Here is a 22,506-nt window from a genome sequence, read left to right on the forward strand (position 1 = left end):
CCCCCAAACCTCGCTGAGATTCCTTCAGCCGCTCACTGAGGCTCCGTCCTCCACCGCAGCGCTGCCCAGCGCTGACCACAAAATGTGTTTTTTCAGCTCACAATTAAATTCTGAGTAGTTCACGCTTCACCGTGAAGCTGTTGCTGTGGCAACAACAGTCCTGAGAGTTTCACTAACATGCGCACTGCGCTTTTTACCAAGTCTGTCAAAATATCAGTAAGCTGCTCCTCACACGCTCAGCCTGAAGACTTTTACAACAGGAATGTTGCTGCTGTTGCTGATTTACAGTGCTGTGTGAAGGTCAGAGACCACCCCTCATGTATTTAATATACACTCCAAACAGCCCCCATTTTTAGATGTTTGTGAAGAGATTTAGATGAAAAATAATCCCCTCGAACAAGGTAGGAGAAAGTCAGAGTTTCCAAAACTGCAGTATAGGAGCTCCAGAGAAAATGAGGCTCCTAACAACCACCTGGAAGAGCTGGTCGACTCCAAAACTGCCCCCATGATTGAAGGTGCCTCTGACTGGACAGAACAATGAATCAGACGCACACCACCGAATGAGTCTGATTACTTCTGCATGTTTGCAAATTCTTTGGAGATGAAAGTGGGTCTCCTGAGAAGAACGGAAAGCTGCTTTGATTCTTTAATGAAGCTTTAATGAGTCAGTATTTTATGATTACTCACATTTCAGTGTGATTCAATTTGATTCTAAAACGATTCTTTAGAAAATGATTCAGTATGTCATCAAAACTCACATTTCAGCGCAGTTCAATTAGATTCTTTACTGATTCCTTAGGAAATGATTCAGTACGTCATCAAAACTCACATTTCAGCGCAGTTCAATTAGATTCTTTACTGATTCCTTAGGAAATGATTCAGTACGTCATCAAAACTCACATTTCAGCGCAGTTCAATTAGATTCTTTACTGATTCTTTAGGGAATGATTCAGTATGTCATCAAAACTCACATTTCAGCGCAGTTCAATTAGATTCTTTACTGATTCCTTAGGAAATGATTCAGTATGTCATCAAAACTCACATTTCAGAGTTCAATTAGATTCTTTACTGATTCTTTAGGAAATTATTCAGTACGTCATCAAAACTCACATTTCAGCGCAGTTCAATTAGATTCTTTACTGATTCCTTAGGAAATGATTCAGTACGTCATCAAAACTCACATTTCAGCGCAGTTCAATTAGATTCTTTAATGATTCTTTAGGAAATGATTCAGTACGTTAACACTCACATTTCAGCACAGTTCAATTAGATTCTTTACTGATTCTTTAGGGAATGATTCAGTACGTCATCAAAACTCACATTTCAGCTCAGTTCAATTAGATTCTTTACTGATTCTTTAGGGAATGATTCAGTACGTCATCAAAACTCACATTTCAGCACAGTTCAATTAGATTCTTTACTGATTCTTTAGGGAATGATTCAGTACGTCATCAAAACTCACATTTCAGCTCAGTTCAATTAGATTCTTTACTGATTCTTTAGGGAATGATTCAGTATGTCATCAAAACTCACATTTCCGCACAGTTCAATTAGATTCTTTACTGATTCTTTAGGGAATGATTCAGTACGTCATCAAAACTCACATTTCAGCTCAGTTCAATTAGATTCTTTAATGATTCTTTAGGAAATGATTCAGTACGTTAACACTCACATTTCAGCACAGTTCAATTAGATTCTTTACTGATTCTTTAGGAAATGATTCAGGATGTCATCAAAACTCACATTTCAGCTCAGTTCAATTAGATTCTTTACTGATTCTTTAGGGAATGATTCAGGACGTCATCTAAACTCACATTTCAGCGCAGTTTAATTAGATTCTTTAATGATTCTTTAGGAAATGATTCAGTACGTCATCAAAACTCACATTTCAGCACAGTTCAATTAGATTCTTTACTGATTCTTTAGGGAATGATTCAGTACGTCATCAAAACTCACATTTCAGCACAGTTCAATTAGATTCTTTAATGATTCTTTAGGAAATGATTCAGTATGTTAACACTCACATTTCAGCACAGTTCAATTAGATTCTTTACTGATTCTTTAGGGAATGATTCAGTACGTCATCAAAACTCACATTTCAGCGCAGTTCAATTAGATTCTTTAATGATTCTTTAGGAAATGATTCAGTACGTTAACACTCACATTTCAGCACAGTTCAATTAGATTCTTTACTGATTCTTTAGGGAATGATTCAGTACGTCATCAAAACTCACATTTCAGCTCAGTTCAATTAGATTCTTTACTGATTCTTTAGGGAATGATTCAGTACGTCATCAAAACTCACATTTCAGCGCAGTTCAATTAGATTCTTTAATGATTCTTTAGGAAATGATTCAGTACGTTAACACTCACATTTCAGCGCAGTTCAATTAGATTCTTTAATGATTCTTTAGGAAATGATTCAGTACGTTAACACTCACATTTCAGCACAGTTCAATTAGATTCTTTACTGATTCTTTAGGGAATGATTCAGTACGTCATCAAAACTCACATTTCAGCTCAGTTCAATTAGATTCTTTACTGATTCTTTAGGAAATGATTCTCAGTACATCGTGAAATCTGACATTGTGCCATGGCTGTTTCATTTTCTGAATCCTGATGCTTCGTCAGTTGTCATCATATTTTTACAGCTGTTCATCGGGCTTCTTTAATAAGTTCATTTCATGAATGCTTTACAGTTCAGCGGCTGTGTTCAAATGATGGGGAAAAATAAAATCCTTTGTTTTGACAGCAGTGATGTGCACTTTAATGCGTTTAGAGCTGCTCTGATTTTCATCCTTCAGTCCATTCAAGCACCCAGACAGCTGCAGCTCTCCACTCCTGACTCTGGAGCAGCTCATTAACATCCTGACTCTTTAATATCGCTTAATATTGATCCATTAGTGCTTATTAATCCATTAGTGTTTACTGTTTATCATCATTTAATCATTAGTGCTGTCAGTGATGTAAACTAGTACATTACGTCCATTAAGAGGTAAAAACAGCTCTATAAGAACAGGAGAGCTCGTCCTCGGCGGTCAATGAGTCGGCCTTTCCTCTGTCCAGCTTTATGCTTATATATATATTAGAAAAGGAATTGTTGACATATGTACAGTCGACAATAAGATAAATACAATAATAAAAATGAGCGTCATTTTCAGGTATATATTCATCCGTTTTTAAGTCAGTACTGGTGGAAATGAAGTAATCAGGGTAAACAGCAGGTTATACAGTCTCAGTCCGGCCATCAGTGTGAACGAGTAGAGTAAATACAGGAAAAACATAGAACATTTAAAGCTGGACTGTAATCTCCAATACGCCATAAATGGGCAGTGAGTCACTGCATCACAAAATCTGATTCAGTCAGTCAGTTTGATTCGGTTACGAATCTTTAGGGAAAGATTCAATCCAGTATCAAATCTCAGATTTCATGCTGACTCATTTCAGTTATGATTCTTTAGGGAGTCAGGTCACCCATATTCAATTTGTTACAATTGTGATTATAAAATAATTCAGTACATCATCAAATCTCAGATTTCACAACAACTTGGATTTGATTCCATCGTGATGCTTCAGGAAATTATTCATCAGCACACATCAGATTGGTCATTGATTTGATTCAGTTATCATTCAGTTATGATTCTTTAGGAAGTGATTCAGTAAATCAGCAAACCTCTGATTGGTTATTGATTTGATTCAGTTATCATTCAGTTATGATTCTTTAGGAAGTGATTCAGTAAATCAGCAAACCTCAGATTGGTCATTGATTTGATTCAGTTATCATTCAGTTATGATTCTTTAGGAAGTGATTCAGTACATCAACAAACCTGATTGGTCATTGATTTGGTTCAGTTGTGATTCAGTCGCATCATCACATCTTGGATTTCACCACGATTTCATTCGATAACGATTCTTTAGGAAGCGATTCAATACATTGTGAAGTCTCAGTTTTCACTATTATACAATTATATTCACTGCGTGTAAACGGTCTGTGTTCTTGTTGGTAAAGCCTGTGCGTCATGGCTTTGGAAATCTCTTGCAGTCTGAACTTCGTCCAGCAGGGAGCACTGTTAGCACAGGAGAGCCCACACCAGAAGGAGTTTGTGAGCGCCCACGTTCAGGGTAACGTCTGTTATAACAACAGAAGAAGTAGAGTCTGCCGTCCACCCTGCGAGTCTGAGAGTCTGTCGTCCACCCTGAGAGTCTGTCGTCCACCCTGTGAGTCTGACAGTCTGTCGTCCACCCTGCGAGTCTGCGAGACTGTCGTCCACCCTGCGAGACTGTCGTCCACCCTGCGAGTCTGTCGTCCACCCTGCGAGTCTGAGAGTCTGTCGTCCACCCTGCGAGTCTGAGTGTCTGTCGTCCACCCTGCGAGTCTGAGTGTCTGTCGTCCACCCTGAGAGTCTGTCGTCCACCCTGCGAGTCTGAGAGTCTGTCGTCCACCCTGCGAGTCTGAGAGTCTGTCGTCCACCCTGATTGTCTGTCGTCCACCCTGCGAGTCTGCGAGTCTGTCGTCCACCCTGAGTGTCTGTCGTCCACCCTGTGAGTCTGCGAGACTGTCGTCCACCCTGCGAGACTGTCGTCCACCTTGCGAGTCTGAGAGTCTGTCGTCCACCCTGCGAGTCTGAGAGTCTGTCGTCCACCCTGCGAGTCTGAGTGTCTGTCGTCCACCCTGAGAGTCTGTTGTCCACCCTGCGAGTCTGAGTGTCTGTCGTCCACCCTGAGAGTCTGTTGTCCACCCTGAGAGTCTGTTGTCCACCCTGCGAGTCTGAGAGTCTGTCGTCCACCCTGCGAGTCTGAGAGTCTGTCGTCCACCCTGATTGTCTGTCGTCCACCCTGCGAGTCTGTCGTCCACCCTGAGTGTCTGTCGTCCACCCTGTGAGTCTGCGAGACTTTCGTCCACCCTGCGAGACTGTCATCCACCTTGCGAGTCTGAGAGTCTGTCGTCCACCCTGCGAGTCTGTCGTCCACCCTGTGAGTCTGAGAGTCTGTCGTCCACCCTGCGAGTCTGAGAGTCTGTCGTCCACCCTGCGAGTCTGAGTGTCTGTCGTCCACCCTGAGAGTCTGTTGTCCACCCTGCGAGTCTGAGAGTCTGTTGTCCACCCTGCGAGTCTGAGAGTCTGTCGTCCACCCTGCGAGTCTGAGAGTCTGTCGTCCACCCTGCGAGTCTGAGAGTCTGTCGTCCACCCTGATTGTCTGTTGTCCACCCTGCGAGTCTGAGAGTCTGTCGTCCACCCTGATTGTCTGTTGTCCACCCTGCGAGTCTGCGAGTCTGTCGTCCACCCTGAGTGTCTGTCGTCCACCCTGTGAGTCTGCGAGACTGTCGTCCACCCTGCGAGACTGTCGTCCACCTTGCGAGTCTGAGAGTCTGTCATCCACCCTGCGAGTCTGTCGTCCACCCTGCGAGTCTGAGAGTCTGTCGTCCACCCTGCGAGTCTGAGTGTCTGTCGTCCACCCTGAGAGTCTGTTATCCACCCTGCGAGTCTGAGTGTCTGTCTTCCACCCTGCGAGTCTGAGTGTCTGTCGTCCACCCTGAGAGTCTGTTATCCACCCTGCGAGTCTGAGTGTCTGTCTTCCACCCTGCGAGTCTGAGTGTCTGTCGTCCACCCTGCAAGTTGAGGCTCCAGGCTTTCTGTGAGATGTAGGTCAGTGGGACAGAAATCCTGAAGCGTATGTAATTGACCTCATTCTTCTCTGGAGCAGCGCTTCCCTCAGAAGGTTCCGTGCTAATGGAGCTCAGTCGATCTACGAGGTTTAGACCCACAGCTCAGCTCTCCTGCTGTTAATATGGCCTTAAACTCCTCCTCACAAACTCATGTGTTCTGTGTGCCTCGGGTTCCACACTGGGGACTAGACTACCCGCTGTCCTCTTTAGCTTAAGCCCTGGAGCTGCGAGGCTGGTGTAGCTTACTAGTAATATAAGCTTATACCCCACCAATTAGCACAGCGCTAACTGCACGCCCACATTATTGCACACTGTCCTCACAGTAACTGTTCTAGATGCCAGCGTTTGGTTCTAAAAGCTGTGTTGGGCTGTTCTTTAAGGAGTGATTAAACTAGAAACTGAGCTGCTTTATGTTTTAACGGAATGGTAAAATGGCATTGAAGAAAAGTGTTTGTGGACATGTCATATAATGTGGACGCAGGGACAGCGGCCCGGCCCGGCCCGGCATGGCCTTATCGCCACCCAGGCTGACATGCTAATGCTGGCTCGGTCCAGAAAGAGTGAGCAACCTGTTTTCCACTAAACCAACATGTGTCCTCATCCGCTGAGGAGGAAAGACCTCGCGTGGAAGGCGACGAGTCCTCGTCGTCGTTCGGCCCTGTAGCTACTGGGTGTAGAGTTAGCGTTAGCTCATCGGCGGGGCTGATTTTGAATGATGGGACGTGTTAACGTGGATCGGATCGATAACGACTCTGATTCCTCTGTTTCAGCCCGAGAGCGAAGTGTCCACCACGGCTGAAGACTGCTCCTCCGAGGTACGTCCACTTACATGCAGAACAGCAGAACCGGAGTCTGGCTCCTGGGTGTGACTGTTTTAGAGACGCTAGAACGAATCCGGATCTTTAATTCCGTTTCCGGTCCTGGATTTTCGGTTCACTAGCAGGTAACTGAGCTGTGTGTGTTACTGACTGACTGAAAACCAGGACCGGAACACTGGATTCAGATCTGAAGACCGCTGCGCCAGAACATTCTCTCTCATTCCCACTGTTCTAGTGTGTTCTCCACCATTCCCACTGTTCTAGTGTGTTCTCCACCATTCCCACTGTTCTAGTGTGTTTTCCACCATTCACACTGTTCTAGTATGTTCTTCTCCATTTCAACTGTTCTAGTATGTTCTCCCTCCATTCACGCTGTTCTATTACTTTGTCTTCCATTCACACTATTCTAGAATATTCTCCACCATCTCTCCACCGAGTGAGAGATCACATATTAGAGTCTAATAAGTATTTCATTAGCATATTTAATAAAGTTCTCAGGTAGTTCTGGATCAGGTTTCAGTGTCAATTTCTCTCATTAAAGAACCGCTCCACGCTGCCAGGCTCTGTTTCAGTAGATTAGATCAAACCTGCTACCTGAACTTTTAATCAGATGAATGTTTAATATTTTAGAATTCTGGTTATCCAGTCATCGTGTTCACAGCGAAGATCTCCTGCTAATGAGTTTCAGTTCATGTGCATATTATCCACGTTCAAGGGATCCTCTGTCAGGACTGATTTGTTTGTCTGAATGTTTGTTACTCTCCTTTGTAAAGAGGATTACAGCTTTAGGTGATAATCGATTGTTAATTGACAGGTGAATGGGTGCCATGTGCTGTCTCAGAGGTCACTGAAGGTGAGGCTACAGTAACCGTCTGTTAAAGCAGTCCGCCGGCTAATGCACTCAGGGTGTTTGCATGTCCTTAAAAGTCCAAATAGTGTCTGAAATGACATTTTAATAAAGGCCTAACTACGTACTGATGTAATAATAAAAATCAGACTAATAATAATTTGGTAATTTATATCTCAAATTCAAGCTCGCGTTCCAAAGACGAATTGATAGCACATATACACACAGACACATGCACAGTTTCTCTGCTGTCTCCACTGTTACAGTATAGAGTTTCCTGACGCATGGCCCAGTCAGACTCATCTACTGTTGTCAAATCTCCCTGCTCATGACCCAGTCAAAATCCTCAGCTGTGGTGAAGAGCCTCCTGGCTCGTGGCCCAGTCAAACTCCACTACTGTAGTAAGAAACTTCCTGGCTCATGGCCCAGTCAAACTCCACTACTGTGGTAAGAAACCTCCCGGCCCATGGCCCAGTCAAACTCCACTACTGTGGTAAGAAACCTGCTCGCTCAAGGCCCAGTCCAGCTCCACTACTGTGGTAAGAAACTTCCTGGCTCGTGGCCCAGTCAAACTCCACTACTGTAGTAAGAAACTTCCTGGCTCATGGCCCAGTCAAACTCCAATACTGTGGTAAGAAACTTCCTGGTTCATGGCCCAGTCAAACTCCACTACTGTGGTAAGAAACTTCCTGGCTCATGGCCCAGTCAAACTCCACTACTGTGGTAAGAAACTTCCTGGCTCATGGCCCAGTCAAACTCCACTACTGTAGTAAGAAACCTCCTGGCTCATGGCCCAGTCAATCTCCACTATTGTGGTAAGAAACTTCCTGGCTCGTGGCCCAGTCAAACTCCACTACTGTGGTAAGAAACCTCCTGGCTCATGGCCCAGTCAATCTCCACTATTGTGGTAAGAAACTTCCTGGCTCGTGGCCCAGTCAAACTCCACTACTGTGGTAAGAAACCTCCTGGCTCATGGCCCAGTCAATCTCCACTATTGTGGTAAGAAACTTCCTGGCTCGTGGCCCAGTCAAACTCCACTACTGTGGTAAGAAACTTCCTGACTCATGGCCCAGTCAAGCTCCGCTAATGTGGTGGAATCTTTCGGCTCATAACCTAGTCAAACTCAGTTTCTGTGATGAAGAGTCTCCTGGCTCGTGGCCCAGTCAAACTCCACTACTTTGAAGTCCTGGCCTGTGGCCCAGTCACACTCCAATTACCACAGTGAGACTACAGTGGTGATGAGTCTTGCAGCATAATTGCCGGGCTTGTTGCCCAGTCAAACTCCATTACTGTGGTGGAATCTCCTGGCCTGTGACCCAGTCAGACTCTACCACTGTGGTGACAAGTCTCCTGGCCTGTGACTCATTCATGCTCCATTTCCACAGTGAAATTACAGTGGTGAGGAGTCTCGTGGCCCAGTCAAACTCCGTTGCTGTGGTGAGGAATCTCTTGGCTAGTGCCCCACTACTGCAATGAAGTCACCCTGCTTGTTACCCAGTCAAACCCCGCTGCTGTGACGAGGTGTCTCTCTCGCTTGTGCCCCCTACCTCAATGGAGAGTGTGGCTTGCAGCCCAGTCAACTTAGTTTTTTAGAAAACATCACGTCATTTTAAATGGCACGGGGACACTGTGCGAGGCAGGGGCATGTGTTAAGCTAAAGGAAAAGTGACTAACTACTTCTGACCTTGCAGACACTGACACAGTGGATGATGCCTGCAGACACCCTGCTGCTGCTCTGTCGCTTTCTTTCACCTGCACATGGCGCTTCGTTCTGCTGAAACCTGCTCTAACTCACTAACCAGCTGAGGCTGTCTGCTTCCAAGCGTTTGAGTGTTCGGGTCCGGGACTACGGCGAGCGCTAAGTGCACTCTGTGCTTTCACAGCAGGGAACAGGGAGAGCAGGCTGATTGATTTGATTGTATGCAACAAAAACTGGAAAAGGAGGGAGTTCAGCAGGAAATGATTATAAAAGAGCTTTTGACTCTCAGAAGTCCAGACTTACTGGTGTTTTGCTCTACTGTTTATGTGAAACTACAAATTTAACATGAATTAATTACATAGTTGCGTTACTGTGTATCAAAATGAGTAGAAATCATAAATAATATTTCATCAAATCCAAATAGTCATAAAATATCTTCTACTTACAAATGCTAATGTTGGCCTGGATTGAAAATTTAGAATCTGCTCTTTCTCCGCTGACGCTTGACTGGTGATGAGATTATGGTGTTCAGCAACTGAGACTTCTAAGGGTTTAAGCTTCCAGGTGTCATAAGATAAAGAGAAGAAAAGGAAAAGACGGGAAGAGAAAGAGCGGGAAACGTGCAGGGCTTTGTTGAATTTTCCTTCACACCGCATCTCAGGATGAAGAGCTACATCCTCCAATGTCTCCTCTGGAGGAGGAGCTCCAGCAGGCCGAGCCGCCGAGCCGCCTGCAGGCCATGGAGGACGAGCTGGCTGCCAAAAACCTGACGGTGGAGGAGCTGAGCCGAGAGCTGGAAGAGATCAGGGCGGCGTTCGGAGCTGAGGGAGTGCAACAGGTACCTATGCTTGGTCCGCTTTAGTTTCAGCAGTGCTCAGCTAGAGGACAAAAGCCATATGTTTAAAAAATAAATGTAAATAAAACTAACAGGATGTTAAAATAAGAGGAGTCAGGAGTGGAGCAGGGCATGCGATGCGCCCTCTACTGACCAGAGATGACATCGCCTTTTCATGTTAAAATTCACTCTGTTTGCCACTCTGTTGGCTCTCCCATGTTTCTCTCTGGTCCCTCTGTTTTTTCCTCTCTCTCTCTCGCTCTCTGTCTCTTGCTCTCTCTCTCTGATTTGTCTCTGGTCTCTGTCTGGTGTCTGATTTCTCTCTGATGTGCCTCTGTTCTCTGTCTGGTGTCTGATTTCTCTCTGATGTGTCTCTGGTCTCTGTCTGGTTTCTGATTTCTCTCTGATGTGTCTCTGGTCTCTGTCTGGTGTCTGACTTCTCTCTGATGTGTCTCTGGTCTCTGTCTGGTGTCTGATTTCTCTCTGATGTGTCTCTGGTGTCTGTCTGGTGTCTGATTAGTCTCTGATGTGTCTCTGGTCTGTGTCTGGTGTCTGACTTCTCTCTGATGTGTCTCTGGTCTCTGTCTGGTGTCTGATTTCTCTCTGATGTGTCTCTGGTCTCTGTCTGGTGTCTGATTAGTCTCTGATGTGTCTCTGGTCTGTGTCTGGTGTCTGATTTCTCTCTGATGTGTCTCTGGTCTCTGTCTGGTGTCTGATTTCTCTCTGATGTGTCTCTGGTCTCTGTCTGGTGTCTGACTTCTCTCTGATGTGTCTCTGGTCTCTGTCTGGTGTCTGACTTCTCTCTGATGTGTCTCTGGTCTCTGTCTGGTGTCTGATTTCTCTCTGATGTGTCTCTGGTCTCTGTCTGGTGTCTGATTAGTCTCTGATGTGTCTCTGGTCTGTGTCTGGTGTCTGATTAGTCTCTGATGTGTCTCTGGTCTGTGTCTGGTGTCTGACTTCTCTCTGATGTGTCTCTGGTCTCTGTCTGGTGTCTGATTTCTCTCTGATGTGTCTCTGGTCTCTGTCTGGTGTCTGATTAGTCTCTGATGTGTCTCTGGTCTGTGTCTGGTGTCTGATTTCTCTCTGATGTGTCTCTGGTCTCTGTCTGGTGTCTGATTTCTCTCTGATGTGTCTCTGGTCTCTGTCTGGTGTCTGATTTCTCTCTGATGTGTCTCTGGTCTCTGTCTGGTGTCTGATTTCTCTCTGATGTGTCTCTGGTCTCTGTCTGGTGTCTGACTTCTCTCTGATGTGTCTCTGGTCTCTGTCTGGTGTCTGATTAGTCTCTGATGTGTCTCTGGCCTGTGTCTGGTGTCTGATTAGTCTCTGATGTGTCTCTGGTCTCTGTCTGGTGTCTGATTTCTCTCTGATGTGTCTCTGGTCTCTGTCTGGTGTCTGATTTCTCTCTGATGTGTCTCTGGTCTCTGTCTGGTGTCTGATTTCTCTCTGATGTGTCTCTGGTCTCTGTCTGATGTCTGATTTCTCTCTGATGTGTCTCTGGTGTCTGTCTGGTGTCTGATTAGTCTCTGATGTGTCTCTGGTCTGTGTCTGGTGTCTGACTTCTCTCTGATGTGTCTCTGGTCTCTGTCTGGTGTCTGATTTCTCTCTGATGTGTCTCTGGTCTCTGTCTGGTGTCTGATTAGTCTCTGATGTGTCTCTGGTCTGTGTCTGGTGTCTGATTTCTCTCTGATGTGTCTCTGGTCTCTGTCTGGTGTCTGATTTCTCTCTGATGTGTCTCTGGTCTCTGTCTGGTGTCTGACTTCTCTCTGATGTGTCTCTGGTCTCTGTCTGGTGTCTGACTTCTCTCTGATGTGTCTCTGGTCTCTGTCTGGTGTCTGACTTCTCTCTGATGTGTCTCTGGTCTGTGTCTGGTGTCTGATTAGTCTCTGATGTGTCTCTGGTCTGTGTCTGGTGTCTGACGTCTCTCTGATGTGTCTCTGGTCTCTGTCTGGTGTTTGATTTCTCTCTGATGTGTCTCTGGTCTCTGTCTGGTGTCTGATTAGTCTCTGATGTGTCTCTGGTCTGTGTCTGGTGTCTGATTAGTCTCTGATGTGTCTCTGGTCTGTGTCTGGTGTCTGACTTCTCTCTGATGTGTCTCTGGTCTCTGTCTGGTGTCTGATTTCTCTCTGATGTGTCTCTGGTCTCTGTCTGGTGTCTGATTAGTCTCTGATGTGTCTCTGGTCTGTGTCTGGTGTCTGATTTCTCTCTGATGTGTCTCTGGTCTCTGTCTGGTGTCTGATTTCTCTCTGATGTGTCTCTGGTCTCTGTCTGGTGTCTGATTTCTCTCTGATGTGTCTCTGGTCTCTGTCTGGTGTCTGATTTCTCTCTGATGTGTCTCTGGTCTCTGTCTGGTGTCTGACTTCTCTCTGATGTGTCTCTGGTCTCTGTCTGGTGTCTGATTAGTCTCTGATGTGTCTCTGGCCTGTGTCTGGTGTCTGATTAGTCTCTGATGTGTCTCTGGTCTCTGTCTGGTGTCTGATTTCTCTCTGATGTGTCTCTGGTCTCTGTCTGGTGTCTGACTTCTCTCTGATGTGTCTCTGGTCTCTGTCTGGTGTCTGACTTCTCTCTGATGTGTCTCTGGTCTCTGTCTGGTGTCTGACTTCTCTCTGATGTGTCTCTGGTCTGTGTCTGGTGTCTGATTAGTCTCTGATGTGTCTCTGGTCTGTGTCTGGTGTCTGACGTCTCTCTGATGTGTCTCTGGTCTCTGTCTGGTGTTTGATTTCTCTCTGATGTGTCTCTGGTCTCTGTCTGGTGTCTGATTAGTCTCTGATGTGTCTCTGGTCTGTGTCTGGTGTCTGATTAGTCTCTGATGTGTCTCTGGTCTGTGTCTGGTGTCTGACTTCTCTCTGATGTGTCTCTGGTCTCTGTCTGGTGTCTGATTTCTCTCTGATGTGTCTCTGGTCTCTGTCTGGTGTCTGATTAGTCTCTGATGTGTCTCTGGTCTGTGTCTGGTGTCTGATTTCTCTCTGATGTGTCTCTGGTCTCTGTCTGGTGTCTGATTTCTCTCTGATGTGTCTCTGGTCTCTGTCTGGTGTCTGATTTCTCTCTGATGTGTCTCTGGTCTCTGTCTGGTGTCTGATTTCTCTCTGATGTGTCTCTGGTCTCTGTCTGGTGTCTGACTTCTCTCTGATGTGTCTCTGGTCTCTGTCTGGTGTCTGATTAGTCTCTGATGTGTCTCTGGCCTGTGTCTGGTGTCTGATTAGTCTCTGATGTGTCTCTGGTCTCTGTCTGGTGTCTGATTTCTCTCTGATGTGTCTCTGGTCTCTGTCTGGTGTCTGATTTCTCTCTGATGTGTCTCTGGTCTCTGTCTGGTGTCTGATTTCTCTCTGATGTGTCTCTGGTCTCTGTCTGATGTCTGATTTCTCTCTGATGTGTCTCTGGTGTCTGTCTGGTGTCTGATTAGTCTCTGATGTGTCTCTGGTCTGTGTCTGGTGTCTGACTTCTCTCTGATGTGTCTCTGGTCTCTGTCTGGTGTCTGATTTCTCTCTGATGTGTCTCTGGTCTCTGTCTGGTGTCTGATTAGTCTCTGATGTGTCTCTGGTCTGTGTCTGGTGTCTGATTTCTCTCTGATGTGTCTCTGGTCTCTGTCTGGTGTCTGATTTCTCTCTGATGTGTCTCTGGTCTCTGTCTGGTGTCTGACTTCTCTCTGATGTGTCTCTGGTCTCTGTCTGGTGTCTGACTTCTCTCTGATGTGTCTCTGGTCTCTGTCTGGTGTCTGACTTCTCTCTGTGTCTCTGGTCTGTGTCTGGTGTCTGATTAGTCTCTGATGTGTCTCTGGTCTGTGTCTGGTGTCTGACGTCTCTCTGATGTGTCTCTGGTCTCTGTCTGGTGTTTGATTTCTCTCTGATGTGTCTCTGGTCTCTGTCTGGTGTCTGATTAGTCTCTGATGTGTCTCTGGTCTGTGTCTGGTGTCTGATTTCTCTCTGATGTGTCTCTGGTCTCTGTCTGGTGTCTGATTTCTCTCTGATGTGTCTCTGGTCTCTGTCTGGTGTCTGATTTCTCTCTGATGTGTCTCTGGTCTCTGTCTGGTGTCTGATTTCTCTCTGATGTGTCTCTGGTCTCTGTCTGGTGTCTGATTTCTCTCTGATGTGTCTCTGGTCTCTGTCTGGTGTCTGATTTCTCTCTGATGTGTCTCTGGTCTCTGTCTGGTGTCTGACTTCTCTCTGTGTCTCTGGTCTGTGTCTGGTGTCTGATTAGTCTCTGATGTGTCTCTGGTCTGTGTCTGGTGTCTGACGTCTCTCTGATGTGTCTCTGGTCTCTGTCTGGTGTTTGATTTCTCTCTGATGTGTCTCTGGTCTCTGTCTGGTGTTTGATTTCTCTCTGATGTGTCTCTGGTCTCTGTCTGGTGTCTGATTTCTCTCTGATGTGTCTCTGGTCTCTGTCTGGTGTCTGATTTCTCTCTGATGTGTCTCTGGTCTGTGTCTGGTGTCTGATTAGTCTCTGATGTCTCTGGTCTGTGTCTGGTGTCTGATTTCTCTCTGATGTGTCTCTGGTCTCTGTCTGGTGTCTGATTTCTCTCTGATGTGTCTCTGGTCTCTGTCTGGTGTCTGATTTCTCTCTGATGTGTCTCTGGTCTCTGTCTGGTGTCTGATTTCTCTCTGATGTGTCTCTGGTCTCTGTCTGGTGTCTGATTTCCCTCTGATGTGTCTCTGGTCTCTGTCTGGTGTCTGATTTCTCTCTGATGTGTCTCTGGTCTCTGTCTGGTGTCTGATTTCTCTCTGATGTGTCTCTGGTCTCTGTCTGGTGTCTGACTTCTCTCTGATGTGTCTCTGGTCTCTGTCTGGTGTCTGATTTCTCTCTGGTCTGTCCTTTCTGTCTCTCTATTTTCTCTCTGGTCTGTCCTTTCTGTCTCTCTGTCTTCTCTCTGGTCTGTCCTTTCTGTCTCTCTGTTTTCTCTCTGGTCTGTCCCTTCTGTCTCTCTGGTTTCTCCACTGTTTGTCCTCTGGCCAAGGTTAACTTGCGCTCAGTCCTTAGCTGTTTCTGGTGTGTATCTGAAGCCCAGTGCAGTATGTCTTATTTTAAATAATGCAGCGTTTACAGTCATGATGTTTGTTCATGTGATGTCCTGGACAGTATGAGTGCCTGTGTGCACATGTAAGACCTTACGGAGCATCTGATGAAGGTGCTCTGTGGACGGGAGTTCATAAAGTGGAAAAGATCCCTGAATGACTGTCTGACTGTTATCAACAGACATTACAAGCCACCGTAACGTGTTTCGTTGGGTGTCTGAAACCTTTTTCCTCTATAGTCACGAAGCACTAAAGCCACGTTAATTTGAGTAGAATTGCTGTAGACGTGTTTTTGTACCTTTTAAGAGGTGAGAGGACGAAATTATGGCCTTTCTCTGGTGAACTGGAGATGACCAGTAATTTATGTTCATGCTGAATGTGATTGCTGGAGCTGGAGAGCCGCGTACGTCTATAAACTCGGCAGGTTTTGTATATGACAGAGCAGCTGCACTCAGGTTGGAGGATTTAATGTCGTGCCGATGAAATAAGAATCCCCGGCAAAGTGAAATTGCACCGTGTGAAGGTTATTAACTTGAAGTGCTGTTAGACATTGAGGCTTATTATCCTTAAAGACAGATGAATTTCATTTGCATGTTATTAAATAGTGATGCACCAAAATGAAAATTCTAGCTCGGGAATTTCTGCTTTTAAATAACATGAATGTTGACATAGCAGGGAGCAGCTGCAACTCAACGAACTTAACAAAAAACATCTGTCGTGAGTGAAAAGGGGGTCTTAAATATGGCAAGTATGAGGAGAAAACATCAGCATGGCTAAAAATCCATTTTATCTGAGATGAAAGCTGTAATATCGTTCTCATTCGTCTGTGAACCTTAGTGAATGTATATGGGGGGGGTGTAGTTCATGTAGTTTACTGTTTACTTTCAGGGTCTTCGTTACTGCCAGCATATTAAACTAAGCCCCTCCGTGTTGAGCCTGGATAGCTCTGACTGTGAGCCGCTAAATCACAGCACCTTTTAATCTCGTCTTAAATACTGTGTCTGTGCAGCTGCAGGACTTTGAGGCTGCGCTGAAACAGAGAGATGGAATCATCACCCAGCTGACGGCCAACCTGCAGCAGGCTCGTACGGAGAAGGACGAGGTGATGAGGGAGTTCCTGGAGCTGACGGAGCAGAGCCAGAAACTGCAGCTCCAGTTCCAGCAGGTACGACAGAGCTGGGACTGTGCGCTCGGCAGCGTCTCTCTTAAGACCTGCTCGCTGTCCGAAGTTTGCTTCTTTAGTTTTAACACTGGAGAAAAAAAAGTAGCAGCAATCTTGGAGTCGGAATTTCGTCTTGCTGTAGGGCAAATAGAACCAGAACAGACTGAACCAAAACATGTTTAGTAAAGGTAAAATGTTGTGCTTGAGGCCGTAACTTCAGCTGTTTCGGAGGGAAAGAGGGTCCACATGTTTTTAAGAAGGGAGACGGACAGTCGGCGTGTGAGAGAGCGTCTGATTTATCCTCACGGCTCCCCCACTTCTCCTTCTTTTATGTTCAGTTTAATTTGAAACTGATTAATAAATGGTGCCATGTTTGGAGCTCTGATTGTGCTGCAGTGAAAACTACGCTAAAGTGACTGGGTGTCACCTCAGAGCAGCTAGCAGCAATTCGGAGACGGTTCAAGAAGTTTCCTCATTCCTGTCTAAGGCCGGGAAACGGAATCCGAGAGCGAGCTGACAATGATACCCAGCAACACACTGCTTTGGCGTCATTTTTCCCAGTTTTCAGATTTCAGAGGCTGACAAGTGTGCTAAAAGTGATCTAAAACCAAAAGACTGCATTGTTAGATTGGCTCTAACGCAACCGTTATTAGCATTATCATAGCAGATAACATAAAGGCATCAAATGTACATGAAGTTACATTTTTAATTAAACTCCGCAGTGAAAGTGAATGGCTGGGGTTCATGATTAAATACCAAAAAAACGAGCCCCGTGCAGTCCAGTTAATGCTGAAGTTATCAGAGTAGAGTTTAGACTTTAGAAGCTCTCAGGTTTATCAGTATCATCAGCGATGACATCAGAGCGAGATTGTGTCTGAGTATTTAACAAAGAAAGTGTAGATCACACTGTACGTCTCAGCATTTAGATGTTTAGATGTCAGAAGATCGCTGAGAAAGTTCTGCCGTTGTTCTGTTGGAGATTAATGAAAAGGACACTCTGGACGAAATGACAAGTTTACCGTCTGTTTTTAGTGTAGTGTTCCACTTAGCCTCAGCATCTCCCTGTGGGGGAATCCCTGATTCCATTTTGAGCGCCGTTCCATTACCGTATTAGCTGTAGTGGTGCTTATTGGATGAGCTCTCGGAGAGGTGAAGGACTGAGTGAACACGAGTGTCAAATTTGGCAGCAGAACTTACCCGTAAATAGTGATGGACAAGCTGTTTCCAAGCAGAAGAGTGCTTTGGGATGCTTTCAGGAACTGGGGGGGATTTGATCTTCCACTGAACTTTCCATATTTACACTTCATTATGAGATCACATGGAGTCCCGCACTAAAGGTCTGTATGTGTTACTTATAGTTGCAGGTGGGTGAGTCGTTGAGGAGCTCCAGCATCAGCAGCACTGCGGCGGACCTCATACAGGCCAGGCAACAGGTCCTGTTCTTCCAGCAGCAGCTGGAGGATAGAGGTGTTAAGGTCAAAGATCTCCAGGTTCAGCTGGAGGAGAGGGACATAGAGGTCATAGGTCTTCAGGAGAAGCTGTTACAGATGACCCAGAGGCTCTCCCAGATCGAAACGGTGGGTACTGATGACTTGATCACCTCCCATCTCCGCCTGCTCTCTTACAATCACCTCCTGCGCTAGAGGTTTTAAAACTTCCATGTTTTAGTTAGATTTCCCATCCTTGGTTTGTTATTGACAGGTGGTTGGTCCTTTATATCCTCAGGTCTCGAGGGAAGCAGAAGAATCCTTCACCCGGAGACTGCAGGAGAAAGACCTGAGGGTGGCAGAACAGGAGAAGCTGTTAGCCGAGCTCCAGGATGGCGTCCGAGCGTCCGAGCAACGTCTCCAACAGGTCAGCCCATGTCGTGCAATATAGATAAGAAGGATTAAAAAAAAAAAAAATCTGATCTTTGAGGAGTGACGACTGGTGATCAGCAAATTACTAATTTATTTTATTAATCATTTGATGCTTTCTCAGCTTAGCTTTCTGGCTTGATACCTTTCTCTTTTCAACCAGAATCTGCCACACTTGCTCTAGATAGTTTTGGGCATCTTACGGGCAGTGTCTCCTTGCTCTGCTCCCTGGTCAAGAACTTTTTTTTTCACCCACTAGTTAGGACTCCCTACACTAAACCACCACTGGTGGGAGGGTGAAGGCAAACACAAGTTTCCTCCGAGTCCCCTGAATTGCCATTGCATCTTTAATGTCATGTCATTGCACAGCTGAACGTGCTTAGAGGAGGATGCTAACCCCTAGTTCTATTGCCTGAGGTAACAGACACCTGCAATGGCTAGTATTTCACTGAATGATCGATAAAGACGGGGGTCCATCCTGTCCACCTCGAGAGAGAGCAAGTCCTATTGTGTTCTTATGGACCCTCGTCCTCAGATGGGCTGTTGCATGACCAGGGATTGAGCTCTTGATCTCCTGATTAGAGGGTCAATGTTAGACGATTGTGCTACTCTGGAACGTTCGGGAGAAGTCTGGTTACAGTAGTGCTAGGTATGAGAACAGGTATCACGTTAGGCTGAAGCTAAGATCTCCAGGAGGACATAAAAGCCTGGATGATTAGGAATTTCCTTCTTGCTGGACTCTGATAAAGCAGAAGTGTAACTGCTGAGTCCTAAATTAGCTTGAAATAACATTTGCAGATTTTATATTGGACGTTAATATTTTTTCAGTGCAACCAAGAGCTACAGTTCACGACCCTGGTGTAACGCTGGATGCTAGTTTTATCATTTGGTCTAATATCATTAATATCTGTAAGACTGAGAAATATCCTCAGAATAAGACTCTTGGTGCTCCTGCGAGATGCTGATAAATTAGGTCATACTTCATTTTTACTGAACTATTGTCTTACATGCTGGTTCTCTTGCTTTCTCCCTAAATCGGCTCCAAGTAGTTCAGAATGCAGCAGCCCGTGTGTTCACCATAAAGTGTGTTTCTGTTTTAAACTCACTTTCTGCTAAGTTCTGCATCGATTACAAGGCCTTTGTAATATCATTTAAAACCATTAAAGGATGAGCTTACTGAGGTGTTCTAGCGGTCCAGAGGCTGCTCACTGCCAAATGCAGCTGAAATATAACACCAACTCTTTCTGCATGTCCTCAGGTTGCATGGGAAGCAGAAGAATCATTTGCTCAGAGACTGCAGGAGAAGGACCTGCAGAGAGTAGAACAGGAGAGGCTGATAGCCGAGCAGCAGCAGCTGTTAGCCCAGCTCCAGGACAATCTCCAGGCATCCAAAAATCATCTGAATGAGGTCAGTGAGCAGCTGGCCATGAAGGTTCGTGAGCTGGAAGCCTGTGAGCTGGACCTCCAGACATCCAGACAGAAGGAGCGTCTCTCATCTGGCGAGATCCAGCAGCTAATGGGCACTGTGGAAGACCTGCAGAAGCGCTACCACCACCAGGGAGCAGAGCAAGGAGACACTGCCCGTAAGATGGACTACCTCAGGGCAGAGCTGGACGAGATGTATGGCCAGCAAATTGTTCAGATGAAGCAGGAACTCTCGGCCAGGCATGCAGAGGAGTTGGCACGTATCCGGGATCAGCATTCTGCAGAGGTGGACAAGATCTCAGAGCATTTAAGGGCAAAGTGGACTCAGAGTGCTGGAGAGGTCAATGCGCTGAATGCTCGGGTTGTAGAACTCCAGCAAAAGCTGCAGGAGAACCAGGTTCTGCGAGAGAAAGCTGAGCAGGACCTCGCACAAGTATCAGAAAACAAGCTTTTGCTGCAGAACCAGGTACAGGAACTTGTTGAGAACTTGCGCTTGGCAAAGCAATGTAATGAAATGGAAAGAAGTCAGACTGTCCAGCAGGAGCTTCAGGCTGCAATTAGCGACCTTCAGGCTAAGCTGGTGGCTGCTCATGAAGCCTCGAGTGAACTGGAGGCAAAGCATGAGTCAGAGATCACAAACTATCAAATCAAGCTAGAGATGCTGGAACGGGAGAAAGATGCGGTTCTGGACCGGATGGCAGAGTCTCAGGAGGCAGAGCTGGAGCGGCTACGAACACAGCTCCTTTTTAGCCATGAGGAGGAACTTTTCAGGCTCCGCGAAGACCTTCAACACGAGAGCCAGATGAACATGGAGAACCTGCGGGATGAACTCCGGCAGGTCCGGAATGGGTATGAAGCTGAGAAAGTGGTTTTGGATGCAGAACGAGTCTCGCTGCTACAGGAGATTGTGGTGCTGAAGCATGACCTGAGCCAGGCGCTGGAAAACTCTAGAGTGGACGAGCTGGTCTCGCAGCTAAAAGAACTACAGGAAGAAGTTCAGGAACTGAGAAAAAGAGACAGTGAGAAAAGTGAGCCTGAAGTGGAAGAGACATGGAAAGACAATCTAGAGTCTGAAAACAAGCTTTTGAAAGAAAAAGAAACTGCCATGGTAGAAGAGCTGAAGTCTCTCAAAGAAGATCATGAGGTTCTGCTGAAAAAAATGGGGACTCTTGCCACAGACAACGAAAAAGCGAACAAATTAGTGGAAGAACTGAGAGCTGAAATCGAGAAGCAGAAGACCACATTCTCATTCGCAGAGAAAAACTTTGAGATAAACTGCCAGGAGCTGAGGGAGGAGCTGGAGGAGCGACTGAGGGAGCTGACACTGCAGTATGAGACAAAACTCCAGAAACTTCAGACAAAGCTACAGACCCCTGAGCAGGGACATGAGAAAGGGTGGACAGAAGAGAGAGAGGAGAAGGAAACGGATGGAGCTGCATTAGTAGAGAAGGATGTGACTGAGCTAATGGAGAAGTTGCAGAGGGTGGAGCTGGAGAAGGCAGGGCTGGAGGAGAAGGTGGAACAGAAGCAGACAGAGCTACAGAAGATGGAGGGAGAGCTACAGTGGGTGGAGCTGGAAAAGGTGGAGCTTCTGGAACAGAAGGAGGCACATCTCCGGAGGATAGAGGTGGAGAAGGTGGAGCTTGTGGAGCAGTTTAAACAGAAGGAGGAGGAGCTCTGTGCATTGAGAGATGAGGTGAGAGAGACTGCACTGAAAAACAATGGTCTGGAGAGAGAACTGGAAGCCCTCAAATGGATGCAGCTGGAAGATGGAGGTGTTTGCTCCATCAAAGATCATCATCTCCAGCTCACAGCGCTGGAAGAGGAACTGCAGGCACTTCGCACGTTAAGGTAGGACTGAGGGATATGGCCACAGATCTTGATGATTATGATTATTGTCAATAGTTGCTATATGTGTATATGTCCCATCACCCAGTTGCTCCCATGACGTGCTCCTTAATTTACATTCTGTGGCTAGCAGCCAGCCAGCTACACAGCTCTAAGAATCAATCAACAAATCAATCAATCAAACTTAAACTCTGAACACTAAAAACACTTACAATACGTTAACTTTCTCCTTTAGCATTTATGGTAGAACTTGGAGAATTAGAGAGTAGAGTAGCACAATGTATTACATTGCAGACTGAAGTAATGTAATTTATTTACTTACAGAGTAGAATAGTGCGTAGTGTAATACTATAGAGGGTATAGTGTGTAATATCATAAACTACCACGACATAGAATATTAGAGAGTAGAGTAGGACGACGTATAACATTAGAGAGAATAGGATGACGTATAACATTACAGAGTAGAGTAGGATAATGTATAACATTACAGAGTAGAGTAGGATAATGTATAACATTAGAGAGAATAGGACGACGTATAACATTACAGAGTAGAGTAGGATGACGTATAACATTACAGAGTAGAGTAGGATAATGTATAACAGAGAGAATAGGACGACGTATAACATTACAGAGTAGAGTAGGACGACGTATAACATTACAGAGTAGAGTAGGATAATGTATAACATTACAGAGTAGAGTAGGATAATGTATAACATTAGAGAGAATAGGGCGACGTATAACATTACAGAGTAGAGTAGGGCGACGTATAACATTACAGAGTAGAGTAGGATAACGTATAACATTAGAGAGAATAGGATGACGTATAACATTACAGAGTAGAGTAGGACGACGTATAACATTACAGAGTAGAGTAGGACGACGTATAACATTACAGAGTAGAGTAGGATAATGTATAACATTACAGAGTAGAGTAGGATAATGTATAACATTACAGAGTAGAGTAGGATAACGTATAACATTAGAGAGAATAGGATGACGTATAACATTACAGAGTAGAATAGGGCGACGTATAACATTACAGAGTAGAATAGGGTGACGTATAACATTACAGAGTAGAGTAGGACGACGTATAACATTACAGAGTAGAGTAGGATAATGTATAACATTAGAGAGAATAGGATGACGTATAACATTACCGAGTAGAGTAGGATAACGTATAACATTAGAGAGAATAGGATGACGTATAACATTACAGAGTAGAGTAGGACGACGTGTAACATTACAGAGTAGGACGACGTATAACATTACAGAGTAGAGTAGGATAATGTATAACATTAGAGAGAATAGGATGACGTATAACATTACCGAGTAGAGTAGGATAACG

The 22,506-nt window shown here is 45.5% G+C and overlaps 1 protein-coding gene across 8 annotated transcripts in view; it reads left to right on the forward strand.

The window, feature by feature from the left end:
• akap9 (A kinase (PRKA) anchor protein 9) overlaps positions 1-22,506 on the forward strand; it is a 177,867-nt gene that overhangs the window by 25,329 nt on the left and 130,032 nt on the right. For 7 of the 8 annotated variants that reach the window (XM_037542727.1, XM_037542729.1, XM_037542732.1 and 4 more), the window contains exons 3-9: positions 6,436-6,480; positions 7,298-7,336; positions 9,691-9,867; positions 15,880-16,035; positions 17,391-17,609; positions 17,758-17,886; positions 19,147-21,164. In XM_037542727.1, the coding sequence (XP_037398624.1) occupies positions 6,436-6,480; positions 7,298-7,336; positions 9,691-9,867; positions 15,880-16,035; positions 17,391-17,609; positions 17,758-17,886; positions 19,147-21,164 (2,783 nt within the window). The remainder of the gene's footprint in view (positions 1-6,435; positions 6,481-7,297; positions 7,337-9,690; positions 9,868-15,879; positions 16,036-17,390; positions 17,610-17,757; positions 17,887-19,146; positions 21,165-22,506) is intronic. The other variant, XM_037542730.1, reaches the window with a different exon arrangement.

The sequence above is a fragment of the Pygocentrus nattereri genome, chromosome 11 (genome assembly GCF_015220715.1).
Source record: "Pygocentrus nattereri isolate fPygNat1 chromosome 11, fPygNat1.pri, whole genome shotgun sequence".
NCBI lineage: Eukaryota > Metazoa > Chordata > Actinopteri > Characiformes > Serrasalmidae > Pygocentrus > Pygocentrus nattereri.